The 17,074-nt window shown below is 34.6% G+C and overlaps 2 protein-coding genes across 3 annotated transcripts; one reads left to right on the top strand and one right to left on the bottom strand.

The window, feature by feature from the left end:
* Positions 1-2,496: 2,496 nt before the first annotated feature.
* Positions 2,497-16,602, top strand: LOC100368209 (ribosome biogenesis protein WDR12-like). Of its 2 annotated transcripts, none has more exons than XM_085501361.1 (12): positions 2,497-2,651; positions 3,215-3,303; positions 3,409-3,622; positions 4,011-4,126; positions 4,953-5,107; positions 5,895-5,940; positions 6,037-6,122; positions 6,787-6,927; positions 10,637-10,742; positions 15,732-15,864; positions 16,233-16,305; positions 16,470-16,602. In XM_085501361.1, the coding sequence occupies exons 1-12, from the start codon at positions 2,596-2,598 to the stop codon at positions 16,542-16,544; spliced, it is 1,290 nt and encodes a 429-aa protein (XP_085357487.1). In that variant the 5' UTR covers positions 2,497-2,595; the 3' UTR covers positions 16,545-16,602. The 2 variants fall into 2 exon arrangements, with proteins under 2 accessions (XP_085357487.1, XP_085357486.1); XM_085501360.1 differs by having other exon boundaries at positions 2,581-2,651; positions 3,229-3,303.
* On the bottom strand, positions 12,991-15,008 carry LOC144343183 (uncharacterized). Its single transcript, XM_078005898.1, has 2 exons — positions 14,940-15,008; positions 12,991-13,743 (listed from the first exon to the last, which is right to left on the bottom strand). Exon 2 carries the CDS (start codon positions 13,734-13,736, stop codon positions 13,071-13,073), a length of 666 nt encoding a protein of 221 aa, XP_077862024.1. The 5' UTR covers positions 13,737-13,743; positions 14,940-15,008; the 3' UTR covers positions 12,991-13,070.
* Positions 16,603-17,074: the final 472 nt, after the last annotated feature.

Raw genomic sequence — 17,074 nt, forward strand, 5'->3', positions numbered from 1 at the left:
ATATGTAGTTGTAGTCGGAAGGTTGAGACGATATACTAGTATCACATGGATATGTGTAGTCGTAGTCGGATGGTTGAGGTGATATACTAGTATCACATGGATATGTGTAGTTGTAGTCGGATGGTTGGGTGAAATACTAGTATCACATGGATATGTGTAGTTGTAGTCGGATAGTTGGGTGATATACTAGTATCACATGGATATGTGTAGTTGTAGTCGGATGTTTGAGATGATATACTAGTATCACATGGATGTATGTAGTTGTAGTCGGATGGTTGGTGATATACTATACTAGTATCACATGGATATGTGTAGTTGTAGTCGGATGGTTGAGATCATATACTAGTATCACATGGATATATGTAGTTGTAGTCGGAAGGTTGAGACGATATACTAGTATCACATGGATATGTGTAGTCGTAGTCGGATGGTGGAGGTGATATACTAGTATCACGTGGATATGTGTAGTTGTAGTCGGATGGTTGAGGTGATATACTGGTATCACATGAATATGTGTAGTTGTAGTCGGATGGTTGAGGTGAAATACTAGTATCACGTGGATATGTGTAGTTGTAGTCGGATGGTTGAGGTGATATACTGGTATCACATGAATATGTGTAGTTGTAGTCGAATGGTTGAGGTGATATACTGGTATCACATGAATATGTGTAGTTGTAGTCGGATGGTTGGGTCATATACTAGTATCACATGGATATGTATAGTGTAGTCGGATGGTTGGTTCATATACTAGTATCACATGGATATGTATAGTGTAGTCGGATGGTTGGGTCATATACTAGTATCACATGGATATGTGTATTATATGTACATGTCGGATATTTTGTCTTTTACGCCTTAATGAGTCTGTCACAGGGTTCACAAAGAATCACGTGTAACTGCCCCTTAAAAGAAAAATAACATTGCATACTCCGAGGTTAGTATTAAAGCCAATCGGCGAATTTTGCAGGGGCTTATTGCCAGTAGCCCATATTCTCAAAACCGTGGCGAAATGAAACATTAAGCTCAGTGGTTAGTTTACGCATCTTTTAAATGTGTTTTGATTCACAGCGCATTCGGCAATCAACTGCAAGTCAGTTATGTGAATATGAATTGCATTCACTGGCAGCCGTACTAATGCACAAGTTGAAATCGCATTTAACGGTAGAAATATGATAATTCTTAAAACATCTACATTTCTATGAAAGGCCTCAGTACTCTATATTGTTTTCATTTGTATGTAGCTGTTGTTGTATTTTCTGATTTAGTAGTAAGTGCAATGTATATTTCATTAAATGAGTGAAACAAAGACGTGGAATTCATCACCTAAACTGAGTATAATAATTTGTCAAAATAGCAATAGAAAATAATATTTCTTTGGCATTACCCAATCTCATTTAATATACTTATTAGACAACAGAAAGACAGACAATATGCAGGGTTACATCCTTAAATGACGATTCACCGTGAATGGAAGGGGTTCACTGCCAAGTTGAAGCTCCATGTGTTGGTATAGGTATAGGTATAGGTACATTCTGCGCTACGGAGTTCTCATTTCAAACTGTTTAACCCCTCTTTTCAGTGTAATGTAGAACTATGTCTTATTATGACAACACATCTTCATCAAAATGTCGAAATTTGAATATCCATTTTAGTACAATTTACCCAAAATGGAGCCTGAGTTTTAAGACTTTTTCTAATATAAATAAGAAGTGGAGTTAGAACACCTATTAAAACATACCATCTTACATATTTCGACATTGATTTTGCAAATAAAACATTCGCTTGAATGGTATCATCACACTGCTGTCATTTGAAATAAAATTTGCACTCTGAGAGAATTTATAAAGCGTTATTAGTGTACTGGAAAATGCCATTCTCTGTAATAGCACGGACTGTGACAAAACCTGAAACCGTGAGTTCTATATAAGTTTGTTGAACGTAAATAGTTCCATTACAGCATTAAAACATGAAACTTAGTGCTGATGGTCAATTCAAATAATGGGTCAAATATTTTTTTAGTCTATGAAGACGAATCATGTATATTTTATGTAATAGATTGAGAGTTTCCTGTCACCCAGATTATTTGGAAATCTGTTTTTCAGAGCTAAATTTAGATAGCACCGCAGTTCTATTCAACCCACACATTTATAATTATAAGCAAACGCTGTTTTATTTTAGAATTATCTTGCGAGCATCATTGTTTGTTGTCATCAGAGTACTTCGCTAGGACCTACAGGACTCTATAGTAAACGTGTCGCTCTCCATGACCAACTTCTACAAAGTACCGAAAAATCTAATTGTTGAAAACATCACTACCGGTAAGTTGAAGATTATGAACTGGAACTCGAAGGCCTCAAAACACATTACGAAATACCAAATATATTGATACTAATGGGCCCGGCAACGTTAAATTATAATGTGCCACAACGCCATTGAACAATCAATACGTCACTTCCTGAGTCCTATTCGCGAGGTCGTATCTGTGAGGTTCTATTCGTGAGGTATATAGCGTGCGCATACATCAATTGCATCAATGAGCAACGTACATCGCCGCCTCTGTCAGTTCAGAGAAATGTGAACTTGGCGAAATTCAAAATGGCGGCGCCCGACGTTTCACATGTGCAAGCACGGTTCTTCACAAAACAGACGCAGTAAGTATCGTTTGTCACGTTGCCACTGTGTTATACACTTGTATTTATAATACATTTAATTCAATTTAATTTAATTTACAAATTTATCTTGACCAGAAAAAAGAACTCGTGTACTCACACTGCATTCCCCGTTCGTTGTCCCCTACACATGAATATACAGTATGTACACATGTTACCCAAAGAACTGGCGTTGCAAAGGCTGCACTCGCTTTAACTATTGGAAGAGCAGTTGTGACGACCTGGCTAAAATCCACATCCGACCTTGCATGTTGATTCTTCATCGAAATCCACAAACAATGTCCATACCATTACCAGACAGAGTGGGAATCACAGTCCTTCTACTGTGTTGGGAATGAAGTATTTCTCACCCGAGTATTTTGCCGGATTTGTGATGCAGAATGGATATTTCGTCAGTCTTAGCTGCAACGAAGATTTCTTCAACAATACAATTGATCATATGCATCCATAATTGATCTGCAATGACTTTGATGTGACTTCAGTTTCCTATTTCATCCTTTATACTTCTGCTATTATTGAAATTTAATTTTATTGTAAATTTGTAGGTATGCCATTGCAGATAGTCCATTTTCTGTGCCCGCTGATGTGCAAACTACCGATCTCAGTGCACTCATTAATAAACTACTGAACGCAGGTAAGTTTATAAAAATAATTCTAAAATCGTTGTTTGCACATTCTTTTATTGTTATGTTTTGAAGGACTACTAAGGACGCTAATAATTATTTGTTGTTTTATTCAGATAAAAATGAAGATGATATTTGTCACGTTAATTTTGACTTCCTCATTAATGGGGAATTTCTCCGAGTTCCACTTGGCAAGCACATGGAAGAGAGCAGTTTTTCAACGGAGACTGTTGTGGATATTGAATATTTAGAAAAATTTGCAGCTCCTAAACCTGTAGGTAGTATTGTTCATGACGATTGGGTCAGTAGTTTACAAGGATGTCAGGATTGGTGAGTATTTTCGGAGGCGGAGCTACATCACAGAACGTTCTATGTTGCTAAGACACTCACCACCGCACCATGTATTTCTATGGATTATGTGCGTGCTGCTGTGGAACGCCGGTCTTAGAGCAGATGAAAACAGCACAAACTATGAGACAAAACTGAACAACCAAATTTATATATGTAGCACATTTATGGGTCTTGTTACATTGTTCAGGAGAGTTTCAACAACTAGCCCAAAAAACAGCTTTTACAGAAATTGTATAATTTCCTAGCAGTGAAAATTCCACTTAGGTCCTAACACACAGTCACAGTAATTTTGTGAAATTATGTCTTCATGAACGTCATAAAATCGTGAAAAATTCAGATGTTTACAGCATCGTTTATTCTTTCTCAGCATTGTAAGCGGTTCATATGACAAATCTGTCAGAGTTTGGACTGTAGATGGTAAAAATATCATAACAATGTCACACCACACAGAACCAGTCAAAGCAGTAGCTTGGATAAAAAAAGGTAAGACAATCAGATTTAATATAAAAATTTGTGTGGCCATACACACAAGAAAAATTTAGCATATATAGAATAATTCAAAGCCGTATGATTAGGACCAATATCAGAGAAATATTTCCAAGCAGAACAAGTACCAATATGAAGTGTTTTGACTATTAATAAGCACATGGTCATTTCCTTATTGTTCTATTACAAGCGCCACAGTTTGACCGTAAATATATTGTCATTTACAGAAACACATGTGCTACAACTAGAGTAAATACAATATTCATTCTGAATAAAATCTGCTGATGCATTATAATATATATGAATAATGTTCATGTATAAATAAATATACAAAGTAAAGATTTGTGATACAATGTTTGTTTTTACTACCGGCGCCACATAGACATTGATTTTCCATCACCCCTCAAGTTAGTACAGTACATGTTCGTTATAAAAATAAATCTGGATAGTCAGACTAGATGTTTTATACAAGGCAGAGTTTGTTTTTATAGAGAAAATTCAAGTAAAAATTGTGTATGCCACTAATTGGTTCTTTGGCTAACAAATTGAAATGATTTGGGTCTTTTATCATATTAAACAGCCTTGTTGATTTTTTAATGTCCATTAGACAGTGGAGCTCATTCTTGGCTGAATTTTATTAAAAAAAAAATTACTTGAGAACAATACTCCCATGGTATCTTTGATGTGAAGACAATGTACAAGGATTCTGGCAAAACTAAAGTGCACCCTGTTGTTGTTTTCTAAACTTCTCTAAATCCAGCAGTTTACCCATTAGAGTAGTAATATGTTTTTTGTGATGTGTCTATTTTTACTTTTTCATCAGGTGATCCTGTCAGTTATATTGTGAGTGGATCACATGACCAAACACTCCTTATTTGGGAGTGGAATTCAGAAACCAAGAAAGCTGAATGTCTTTGTAGTTGTAGAGGGCATGCAAGAAGTGTGGATTGTGTGGCAGTAGATTCTACACGAACGAAAGTAAGGATAAACTGAATTTACATATATTTGCATATATCTCCCATGATGCAATGTGTGTAGTAGAGGGCATGCAAGAAGTGTAGATTGTGTGGCTGCAGATTCTACACAACCAAGTGAGGATGGACTGAATTTACATATATTTGCATATATCTCCCATGATGCAATGTGTAGTTGTGCAGGGCATGCAAGAAGTGTAGATTGTGTGGCAGTGGATTCTACATGGACAAAAGTCAGGATAGACTGAATTTACATATATTTGCATATATCTCCATGATGCAATGTGTAGTTGTAGAGGGCATGCAAGAAGTGTAGTTTGTGTGGCTGCAGATTCTACACAACCAAGTGAGGATGGACTGAATTTACATATATTTGCATATATCTCCCATGATGCAATGTGTAGTTGTGCAGGGCATGCAAGAAGTGTGGATTGTGTGGCAGTAGATTCTACACGAACAAAAGTAAGGATAAACTGAATTTACATATATTTGCATATATCTCCCATGATGCAGTGTATGTAGTTGTAGAGGGCATGCAAGAAGTGTAGTTTGTGTGGCTGCAGATTCTACACAACCAAGTAAGGATTGATTGAATTTACATATATTTGCATATATCTCCCATGATGGAATGTGTGTAGTTGTAGAGAGCATGCAAGAAGTGTGGATTGTGTAGCAGTAGATTCTACTCGGACAAAAGTAAGGATAGATTGAAATTACATATATTTGCATAATTATATAGTTTACATATACATGTCTTCATTCACTGAAATAATCTTCTGTCATTTCCTCAGTTCTGTAGTGGGTCTTTTGACAAGATGCTGAAAATCTGGTCAACAAGTGAGTATTCAGTAGATTGGATTGCTATGACAACATACACAAGTCGAAAACTTTTTTTCTATTTGACTACACCTAATGATTTGTTTGACTGTTTAGGCACAGAAGACATGGAAAGAGACATTGATGAGACAGATAAATCCAGGAAAAAACAAAAAACAGATAACAGAAAACCAGTTGTTCGGGTAAGAGTAAGAAGCTAGTTTGCATTGCATCCCTATATTCCCTGCTCCATGAGTTTTGGTGTAGTTAGGGAGCCCAATAATGGTGCCCTTTAGGACAATACAGAATATGCACACCATCTTTGTGTGGAATGAACTATTTCCAAAAAAAAATGAACAATAAATGAGAAGGATATTTCTTTTTATTTATATATTTGACATATTCTAGTTTTCAATGTTCTTTTTCATCCTATACCAATGTTTTGCTTATACAAATGTTATAAATTTCCTACTTTGTTGAAAGTCAGGTCTTGAAAATGAATTAAATAGCAGAATTTGAACAAGATCACTGTAGTCTCAATATGCATTGTTATTTTTCAGTAAATCTCTTTTCCTGAAATTCTCATGCAAAAAATATTTAGAAGTATTTTTGTGCTTGTAAATTTATTTTCATTCAAATAGGCAACTTAATGCTAACAATTTTGTCTAAGGTGATCTCATGGATTTACCAGAACAAGTGATTTTCTTCATTATGTGAGCACATGAGCATTGCACTTCACATGACCCAGAATGCAATGTAATCAAGGCTACATAGTGATTTTGAATGTTGTATTCACATACCTTATTTATGATTCAAATTAGTTACAAATCATGTGCATTGATTTACCCAATGGCGTGTATTTCACAGACTCCTCTGATGACACTAGAAGGTCACAAGGAAGCCATATCATCAGTTTTATGGTCTGATGTCAAAGAAGTCTGCACTGCATCATGGGATCATACACTGAAATTATGGGATGTTGAGGAAGGTGTTCATAAACAAACACTGGTAAGTTTCCATGGTGACAAAATTGTGATATGTTGTTATGACAAAAATACAGTACAGTTCTTGCGGAAGCTTTGGCTTCACTTCAGCTTCACCTTCGCTTCAGCATCGCATCATTATGGCATTGTTATGGCTTCAGCATCGCTTCAATGTCGCGACATTAAAAAGTTAGGCGATTATCGCTTCGCTTCATTGTGGCCTCATTATGGCGACAATGTGGCATCAGCATCGCTTCATCAAACAAAGAAGTACTGTACTCATTTCCTCCAAACCTCTTGACCGCTTCCGCATTTGACCGGTCAATTTCCGTTTTATTTTCGACCGTGCAAAAATTCGGACTACTAAAAATTTTCTGGTTTTCATAGATCACGGTTACTAGTTTAGTAACCGTGCATAGATGTTGAACAACCGTCAAAAGTTCAAATACTTTTTGTTTTAACTATCTATAATTATATGCACGCAATCTGACCCTTTGACCTAGATTTGGCTGGGATTGAATATTTTATTTTAGACAATATTCCGACGTGACGCACTGCTACAAAATGTATTCAACAGAAGTACAACATGGTTGTCTGGGTTTCTTTTCCTGATCGTGTTGAGTTTACGATTTGTATAATTATTGTTGTTTCCCCCCAAGCAGAAGACAAGCCGAAGGACCATGAAGCTAAATAGAATTCCCACGCATGGACGTGGACTGAGTGAAAGAAAATATTTCTAAGGCTAAAATAAAAATGACCTACTATTACACCTCTTTGTGTATTTGTCAATTTTGTATATATTTGGTATGACCGTATGATCGTAAATACCTAGAAAAATCTCGTCTTTCGTTAATAAATTCATTTGTTTGAAATGTCTACCGACCGTAATTTGTTTCTCCAAACGGTCCCGACGTCTGTCATTCAACACAATCAGCATTTATTTATCGCAGTTCATGGGGATCATGTCTCGTAATTTGCGGGCTGTACAACCAAATAATTAAACAAGTACTATTTATTGTATTTTTGTTTTACCTCGCGAAACTACAACAGAGCGTAGAGTTGTCGCGGTTAAATAGTCGCCTTGAAATCGATGGAACTTCAACTACCATTTCTCACCTTGAAATAAAAAAATCGAAGAGCATGGGGGGATATATTATTAACCAGTCTTACAAATCGCTAGCTTTATTTTATTCGAATTCATAAAATTCACGAGTTTTCGACATTTGTTGGCAACTTCCGTGCTAAAATGGTTGAAAATGTGGGTGTGGTTTTCTCGCAAAGTCCTGTAGATAATACGGACAAATATGGTTCTGTGACCCAGGTCGTGCTCCGATCAGGTGACTCTCAGCCAATCAATGATGTTGTAACAAAACATATTTAACGCAAATTGAAGGGTCGTCGTACCATCCAATCTCCATTGTCGATTCACAATTTTTTTTTTTTATGCTGTGACAGGCTTCGCAATTATTCACTGAAAAACATCGGTATATTTTGACAAACGGATGGGATTTTACCTCAGTTCAAAAAAAGAAAAAAAAACAGGGCTGAGATACAAATCAGTTTTGCAAGTTGGGAAATAAGGTAAACCAGCCTGGGGTCGATGATTTTCAGTATCGAAGGACTTCCGTGTGAATCATGATTTTCAAATTGTTCATCGGCTGGTCACCAAATATTTACGGCCACACTAAATGGACACGTTTTTTTCTGAAGCCCAGTAAATTATTTCTGCATGTCAAGCGCTATTCGATTTTTTACAGGGCATGTGGCTCGTTTTTATTCGAAAATATATTTGTGAGAATACTTTTAAAGTACGTATAGACTGAGCTCAGATCACTGATCGTGACTTAACTTTGAGAATTGGTTGTCAAATTTTACCAGACCGACGCCACCACAACCATCCAATCATATGTTGGAAATGTACGCACTTGTTTTGGAACTTTGTATCAAGATGACTGGCGACGACGCCAACGCACCAGGCGGCGTACGTGTGTATTGCATGTTTTAGTAGTCCGGGCATGGGGTCGGACTCGGCTAAAACTAAACAAAACATATAAAAATACCACCGAAATGAGGAATCTGAATCTGCTCTTCTAGCAGCAAATAAAATGAGCGAAAAAAGGTAAATTTTATGACAAGAACAGTTTCACTTCGTATACAGCAAAATGTGTTGTATCAGAATGACGATTGCATCGTGTGATTTGAATTTATCACAATTTTCCTTCCAGTCAATATGAAACTCGTCACTCTGCCGATTGTAATGTACTTCGCAAAGTTTTTGGTGCCCAATACTCGCAACACTAAAATAATTAAACAAGATATCTTTTTAAAATGTCATTTTACTCTTGATCATATTATTTTATTCGCCTTGAATTTCAAATCGATTACATATCGAACTTCTGTACATGTTTTTGTCTACTGCCCTTCTGCGTGCAAATAATGAGGTCATACTCATGTCACAATAAATTGAAGCTGATGCCATGTTGATGCCATGAGACTGCGAAGCTGAGGCCACGATGATGCCACAAAATTGCGAGGCGAACACAGCTTCAATTTTCAATGACGCGAAGCTGATGCCACAATGATGCGATGCTGAGGCGACAATGAAGCCATGCGTAGGCGACAATGATGCCACAAAAGCCAAAGCTTCCGCGAGAACTGTACTGTATGAGACGGTATAATAATAAAAAACATTTTTTGCGATCTTGTATTGCATGAGTGTGTACTATGAGGTTAACGTGATAATTACAAAAGCATTACGGTGATCGCATTGACTGACATGTACTGGAAGTCACTGCGATCAAGTACTGCCTGAGTACTTATTATGGAGTTAGCACAAGTATGCCAAAAAGTATGCATGAAGGCATTACAGTGATCGTATTGACCCACGAGTAACAGAGATCAATGCAATCCTGTACTGCCTGAATGCATACTTTTTGGTATTCTCTCATGATAACCTTATTAATATATATTTCCCTGCGTGAATAATTCAGTGAGATATAGCTGCATGAATTGGCAGCAAAATGATTGCACGTCTGATTTGTCATTTGCACTTGGTGATTCTATTTCAGTCACACATTGTTACTGTGTCTGATGTGAACAAAGCAATGTGCTAATGTGTCTTAACATTTTCCAAATAAGGAAGACATTTTATAGCTGGGTGAATTCTACTGTTTTTTAATTTGTCACTTGTCACTTTATGAGTATGCAACTTTTTCCTGTTTGTAATAATTGAATGAAAAAAAGATAACAGTCATAGGATTCATGCCTGTTTATTCAGTAATACGATTTCCATCCTATAATATGAGGTTATTATGATGACACAAGCGCAATGGAGGTCGATGCAACGGTGTACTGTCTGACTGCATACTTTTGGGTATCCTCATAATAACCTTATTATTATACACCTTTTCCTTCCAAGGATACAGTGTACATCATGGGAATGCCGAAATCCAAACCCTGGTGACAGCCATGTTTGTTTTTGTTATTAGAGGACAGTTACGCACGTAATCATTTTGTATTTGAAATTTGCATTTTCTAATAGGGTAGGATGAAATTACCTCGTAAAATACCGCAAATTATGGCATGCATAATAATATACTGTACGGTTGACATGACTGATGTATTCAAAGAAAAAAATGTGACAAAAATAATCTCATCATACTTAGTGATGTAGTTTACCTCAAACAAAAAGTGATGATGACAAGAACAGTCAATATTCAATTTTCTGTTTTCAGACTGGTAACAAGGCATTTCTAAGCATATCGTTTTCACCGTTGTCCAATTTACTGGCTTCAGGCAGTGTCGATAGGCATGTCAGATTATGGGATCCAAGAACACAAGGTAAATATACAACTTTACAGCAATAATTTCCAAATATAGCATCATAATTAAACGTCAATTCCCAGTAGAAGTTGAATCAGATTTAACTCTTATCTGGCAAAGTTTGGGACAGAAATGATTAGGATCGAGTAAACTAATTGACTGCCATAATATAATTGTAAAACAACCATGTTGCAACAAATGAAAAGTACACAATTTATTACAAGCAAATCTATATCCAGTACCTTCCCAATAATATATGAATTTCGGTTTCTTTATTGTAAAAGTTTCGTTGAAATTAATGAGGTAACTATTATAAAGTCAGAGGAATACAACAATGACCTTTTATATTTGGTAGATTAATAACATTACCGGTAGATCATGGAGAGAAGAAAATATGTCAACCAAACACAAATACTAGTAGTCATAAGCTGAGTGATACTTCATGGAATGAAATGGAGTTGGGATTTTAAATAATTATACGGTATATAAGTATAAACACATGGGTTTGTTGACTCCATACTTATCTCACATAAACAGTTAACATCGGATTTGTGGCATGTGTATGTTTATAACCATATGAAAACTGTTGATAAATTATTGCCTTCCATTAGTCTCCACCTTCAAGTTATTGGTTCCACAATATTAATTTGAATTAATACTAATTTATTGTATTAAATTTTATTAAAACATCAAAAAAGAAAAAAAAATGTACATTTCATGAATAAATTTTGCTTGTCTTTATTACTTTTATCTTTAAAATCTTGTGCATATTTAATTATAATTTATTTACAATTCAAGTTAAGTCTGATACAATTAATATAGTCTTGTGAAATATACATTATTTATAAACAATATATGGTTATTCGTATAAACATATTGCGTAAAATTGTATTTTTTTAAAATTAGTCTCTTTGTGTCATTTTTTTATTTCTATTGATAAAATATATATTTATAATATATGTACATAATTGTGATTTTTTCCCACCTTTATGTAGGTGCAACATTTAAAAAAAATTGTGTATCTTTGAAAAATTATGCACAGAAAAAAAGTTGGGTTTTGTAGAGTTAATGGAAAACAAATATAGTGATACCATTTTAGCCTTTTCCTGATGAAATTATTTGTGAATTAATTTTTCTCAGAACAATATACTGTAAGTAAACCACTCTTGATTTGCATTATAACCACCTCATGATTATGCTTGAGGTTGTTAGATTCATTTATATTCCAAATACTAGAATTATGGTTACAAGTATACTTAAAACTGTTAATTAAAATTAATTAATTTAACAAATAACTGAAAAGTTGCAATATTCATTGTTTACACATTTTGTCGGCGGTTTAATACATATCACACACTGGGAAAACTTTTATTATTTTTATTTATCTTTTTCACCTTATTACCATAAATGAAGGTCACGGTCATATGGGGTGAATTTCTGCTCTTGTTATTGATTCTGTTGAAAAACTTTTTCTTGTGGTTACAATAACTGGAACAGTTTTTTTTTATTCAAACTCTTGACTGAAATAAACATTTAAGACGTAGGAATAAGTGGACAGAATAAGGACATTTAATTGCTGATGATCAGAACTAGGTGTTAGTAATATACTCTTCAAGATCTCTCAATTCGATAAGTGTAGTAAACTGATATATTGTTACGAGTATAAATTCAAAAAGTGACAAGTGCAGTGTTCTGCTGCATTTTAAAATCTGGTTGGTATTTTATTTTGCTCATATATTACTTGGTTATTATTTTTGAACTTTTTTACAATTCATGTTTTATTATTTTATAAGGGACATTGTGATTAATATAGTATAGGTAGTATTGATTTAGGAACATGTTGGCTTGTATTTAGGGACATTGAGATTAATACAGTATAGATAGTATTGATTGAGAAACACGTTGGCTTGTATTTTAACTTGCCAAAATTCTGCTTAGATATGTTGTTATATGTACTGTTATCTTTTTGGAACTTTTATACAATTCATTTATTTTATATTCTATAAGAGACGATTAGATTAATACAGTACATGTAGTATTACAGTTGTATATAGGGAACACGAGTATTTTCTGTGTAAAATATATATGATATAGATATAATAGTTTTTAACCGTCCATTCATCTGTTATTTGATCAAAAATCTCAATTGGCATTGATTTTATGGTTACCTTATTACACTTTGAGTTTAGTGTTATAGTAGATATACATGTATTATTTGTGTGGTTAATTTTCATGTTCTTCGTTTTTTTCTTTTCTTGGCTATCAGTTGACAAATTTTAAACATCAGTGATCAGTTTGAATGTTGTAGTTGGATTAGGTTTTATGATGTCTTTTTTTAGATCGCTCTCATAAAGTAACTGTGTTAATTCCTTTCGTGACATCCTCCATTTGTTGATCTGCTCGTGACGTTTTCACACCTTTTTTTCCTCCTAATTTGTACGCCATATAAACAACACCAGCAATTACATTTTCATTTTTTGCAATTCTCCCTGGATCCAGGGATTTGTTGCCAAGGCGTTCATCAGGCTGTTCAAAAAGATAATGGTGTATCAGTTGTTGTTCAAGTACTACAGCATAGTGCTGGTGCTTGTCCCTCTTCCACTCTGGAAACATTCCTCCAGTTGAATCATCTGGTAGTTGTTGTTCTGTAATCGCTGCCAGGGCGATCAGTCCGTCATAGTCATGTTTGTATGTATTCGTCCATCTATTCTTTACACCTTCGTTTAAATCCCAGGTTGTAAAATCCGTATGATCAAATTTTTTTTTTTTTTCTGGACAGGCCAGAGTTTTTCCAATTGTAAACTTTATTATAATTTTGCCTGATTTATCTTCTATGTCGTTTATTATGCTTGTTATATGTTTTTCTAGTTTCCTGACATGCTGTGATAGGTTGGTGATGTTTTCTGGTAGTTTTGGCTCTTTTTTCTTAAGATCAATCAGTTTAAAGCCATATCCCTTCTCACCACGACACAGTTCTTCATAAGTCGTTACTTCAGTCATTTTACTTGCCATTATACAGCTATAATAAAATTTGTTTTTATTAACATATTTAATCATCGTATTTATTCCCAGGAACGAAAATAAATTATTAGGTTTTTTTGAGTTATAATATAAGGTTATTGCGAGGATACTGCAAAGTTCGCACAAAAGCAGTGCAGCACGAGTATCGACCGATGCGACCACATACTGTCTGAGTACATACTTTGCAGTATCCTTGTAATAAGCTTATTATTATACATCTTTTCCTCCCAAGGGTACACCATGGGAATGCTGAAATCTAAAACGATTTAGCAAACTTCTTTGTGTGGAGTCCAGTCAAACCCTGGTGACAGCCATGTTTGTTTTTACTACTAGAGGACACGCACGTAATCGTTCCATATTTGGAATTTGCGTTTCCTAATAGGGTAGGATGAAAATAGCCAGTACAATACCGCAAAATTACGATGACAGATGTATAATAATGATTAGTATCTAATAATGCTAGTTATGGAAGTGTTTTGCTGTGTCATTTACTTTTATTGCAATAATGGATGGTCTACCAAATAAGCAATATTGTCGTTTTATTGGCTAACAGTATCTACATGCATTAAAAAACAAGATTTGCTTCGATCTCCTCGTACCTCCTTTATTACATGACTGTTTTTGCTTTTAACTTTGTCTACTGTATTTGTTCTAATACCGTAGTTGTCAGAGTATAAACCCCTGTCTCGAGTAAAAGCCCCTTTCCCAAATTTACATCATTTTACAACAAGTAATTTATCGGATTATAACCTTTGAACATGTTGGCATCATCCATCATTCATTGTGATGTTTTGTATAGTTTGCTTTTCAACTTTCCACAACGTCAAATTTCACGCAACACTGTCCTGCTTTGACCTCTTGTAAAAATTTTACCATTTCAACTTTATTTTATAAATCTTTTTCTGTTGTATTCACACCCACACACACACTGGATACTTGTTCGTTGTCATGTCAGTCAAATACCATTACTTATTAACCAGGTTTTTGATTGCTGATAAGTAAAATCTAATGAAATGAAATGTATGTGTACATTACAATAGAAGTCTTTGTTCAAATGGAATTTTGTGAAACTCAGCGAATTTGTTAACTATAAGTCATTGTTTTTGGTGATCAATATCAATTGAGGCAAAAAGCGGGGATTCAATTAATAAACAAATTAATATTGGAATCAAATAAAATAGTAGATATACTTACAAGAAGTTTTTGCCTGTTATGATTTGTTTCTTGTTGGTGTGTTTGGTGTTGTCGTGGTATCATAGTTATAAACTATTTGACAATGCAACCTAATAACAGATAAGTAGTTTTGGTATCCCTCCATGTCACATACAATAAATGTCTGTAGTATAATTATTCACTATCGCTGATTTTTTTTAGAAATTAAATTTGATATGTGATGAAAAATTGTATTATGCGATATGAAAAATGTATTTTAACAAACTTTAAAAAAAAAAGGTACTTTTTTTCTTATATGTGTGTAAGCACACACTTTGATCTGAACTATTTGGTCTTAGACTTTGATCACCTATTGTTTTTAGCCTGATAGACTTTGTACACATTCTCCTGAAAAAATAAATCTACTTCAAATCTAAACAACACAAACAAAAATCTGGATATTTCTTCTACCATTTCTCTTTCAGAGATTTTCATGGCCAACCCACAAGTTTGATTCATCCATAGTGTCTTCTGTACTTGCTATGTTGTTAACCCTATGACTGCCAGACATTTTTCCTGCCAAAAATTCAACAATTTTTTTTTACCCATTTTACAAAATTTAGAATAATACAGAAAATGGATGTCAATTTAAATCAAGATTTCAGCAATATTTTTGGGATTGTGCCCAAAGTTGACAATGACGCCTTTGGGTTATAAAGTGTTCTGATAATAATATATGTGTATGACAAAAGAATCACCTTTATTGCATCTCCATAAAATATTCTGTTAACACAAATATGTGCTCATATTTCTCTGTTGTTACATTGTATGCAGATGGTGCAGTCGTAAAGCATTCCTTAACAAATCATTCTGGTTGGGTGACTTCCGTGTGCTGGTCACCTGATAGTCAGTATCAACTGATATCAGGGTCGTATGACAAGACTTTGAAATTGTGGGATACAAGAAGGTGAGAAGTTTACAATTTTTTTTCAAAAATTCTGTCCGCCATCTAAAACACTGATAAAACCCAGTGAATAATTAATTAATTTACAGTACAATACAATGTATATGCTTTGATTCAACTGCAAAGTTGTGGCTGAATTGATGTAATTTGTTGTAAATGACATGTCTATTCAAGAATGCAGTGTTCACCCATGGGGAGGGGGGAGAATACTTATATGAGGCTTGTTTCCTTATAACAAGTATATTCCTATTTACCATTTCAATATCATTTCTATTCATATTCAAATATTAACTGCCGCATTTGCTTATTGGCAAAATAAATGAAAATAAAACATAGCTAATAACAATGGTTATATCTTTTGTCATTTTCAGTCCCAGGGCACCACTTTATAATATGTCAGGATTGGACGATAGAGTACTTTCTGTTGATTGGTCAATACCAGAGGTAAGTTATAAAATTGTCGGATAGTAATAGGTTCTCAAATTGTTGACGGTATTGAAAAACATTTGTAAGAGGGGTAGTCGAGTGATATTTTGTTGCAGTGGCAAACATCGTCTTTTTTTTATTTTCGTAGTTGTAAATATCTACCCATACTTTATTTATTTCAGGTATTGCTGTGTGGTGGTGTTGATAACTGTATTCATGCATTCCAAGCGTCTAGCATTGAACCACTCAAAGAATAATGAAACTTTTCTAATTGTGTTATTTAAATATATAAAAAATAAATGCGATTTTATTTAACATCTATGATGTCCATGTATCAGTTTCAATGTTAAAGGAGGCAGAATCTTGTAATCCGCCTTCTCCACTGATAGTGGAGGGCAAAAAAACAGACAAGGTTTGAGTGACGAACAAATTTCAATCTGCGTGTCAAAAGTGATGGATTTTGTCTTGCAGCAGATACCCATAAAGCAGAGTGTTGTTGTCAATGGGTGCTTTTCTCGCCACAAGATTTGGGTGTCATTCTTTTTGTAAAGAATGATGCAACAAAAAACCGATTTTTGGTTCAATAAGTTGAATAATCAGTAACACACCGTCTATATCTCTATATTTATGAACACCAGACAGCAGAAAATAAAGTGTCTTACAGTCTGTCTCTTAACTCTACCTTTGACTGATATTCAGAAACTGCCTGGCCTCATCTGGTAGGTAGAGGGCGCTTCAGGCATCATGCTATCGTAAATCTGTAAGTCCTTAGCAGGTTCTATGTCTG

Source organism: Saccoglossus kowalevskii, chromosome 7, assembly GCF_978046115.1.
Source record: "Saccoglossus kowalevskii chromosome 7, keSacKowa6.1, whole genome shotgun sequence".
In the NCBI taxonomy this organism is placed as follows: domain Eukaryota; kingdom Metazoa; phylum Hemichordata; class Enteropneusta; family Harrimaniidae; genus Saccoglossus; species Saccoglossus kowalevskii.

What these genes read in the sequence shown, in the direction of transcription:
- LOC144343183 (XM_078005898.1), bottom strand. Translation starts at nt 13,736, where the DNA reads ATGGCAAGTAAAATGACTGAAGTAACGACTTATGAAGAACTGTGTCGT.
- LOC100368209 (XM_085501361.1), top strand. Translation starts at nt 2,596, where the DNA reads ATGGCGGCGCCCGACGTTTCACATGTGCAAGCACGGTTCTTCACAAAA. An exon ending in ACAGAAAACCAGTTGTTCGG is followed by an intron (nt 6,123 to 6,786) that starts GTAAGAGTAAGA and finishes TGTATTTCACAG; the next exon opens with ACTCCTCTGATGACACTAGA. An exon ending in AAATTGTGGGATACAAGAAG is followed by an intron (nt 15,865 to 16,232) that starts GTGAGAAGTTTA and finishes TGTCATTTTCAG; the next exon opens with TCCCAGGGCACCACTTTATA.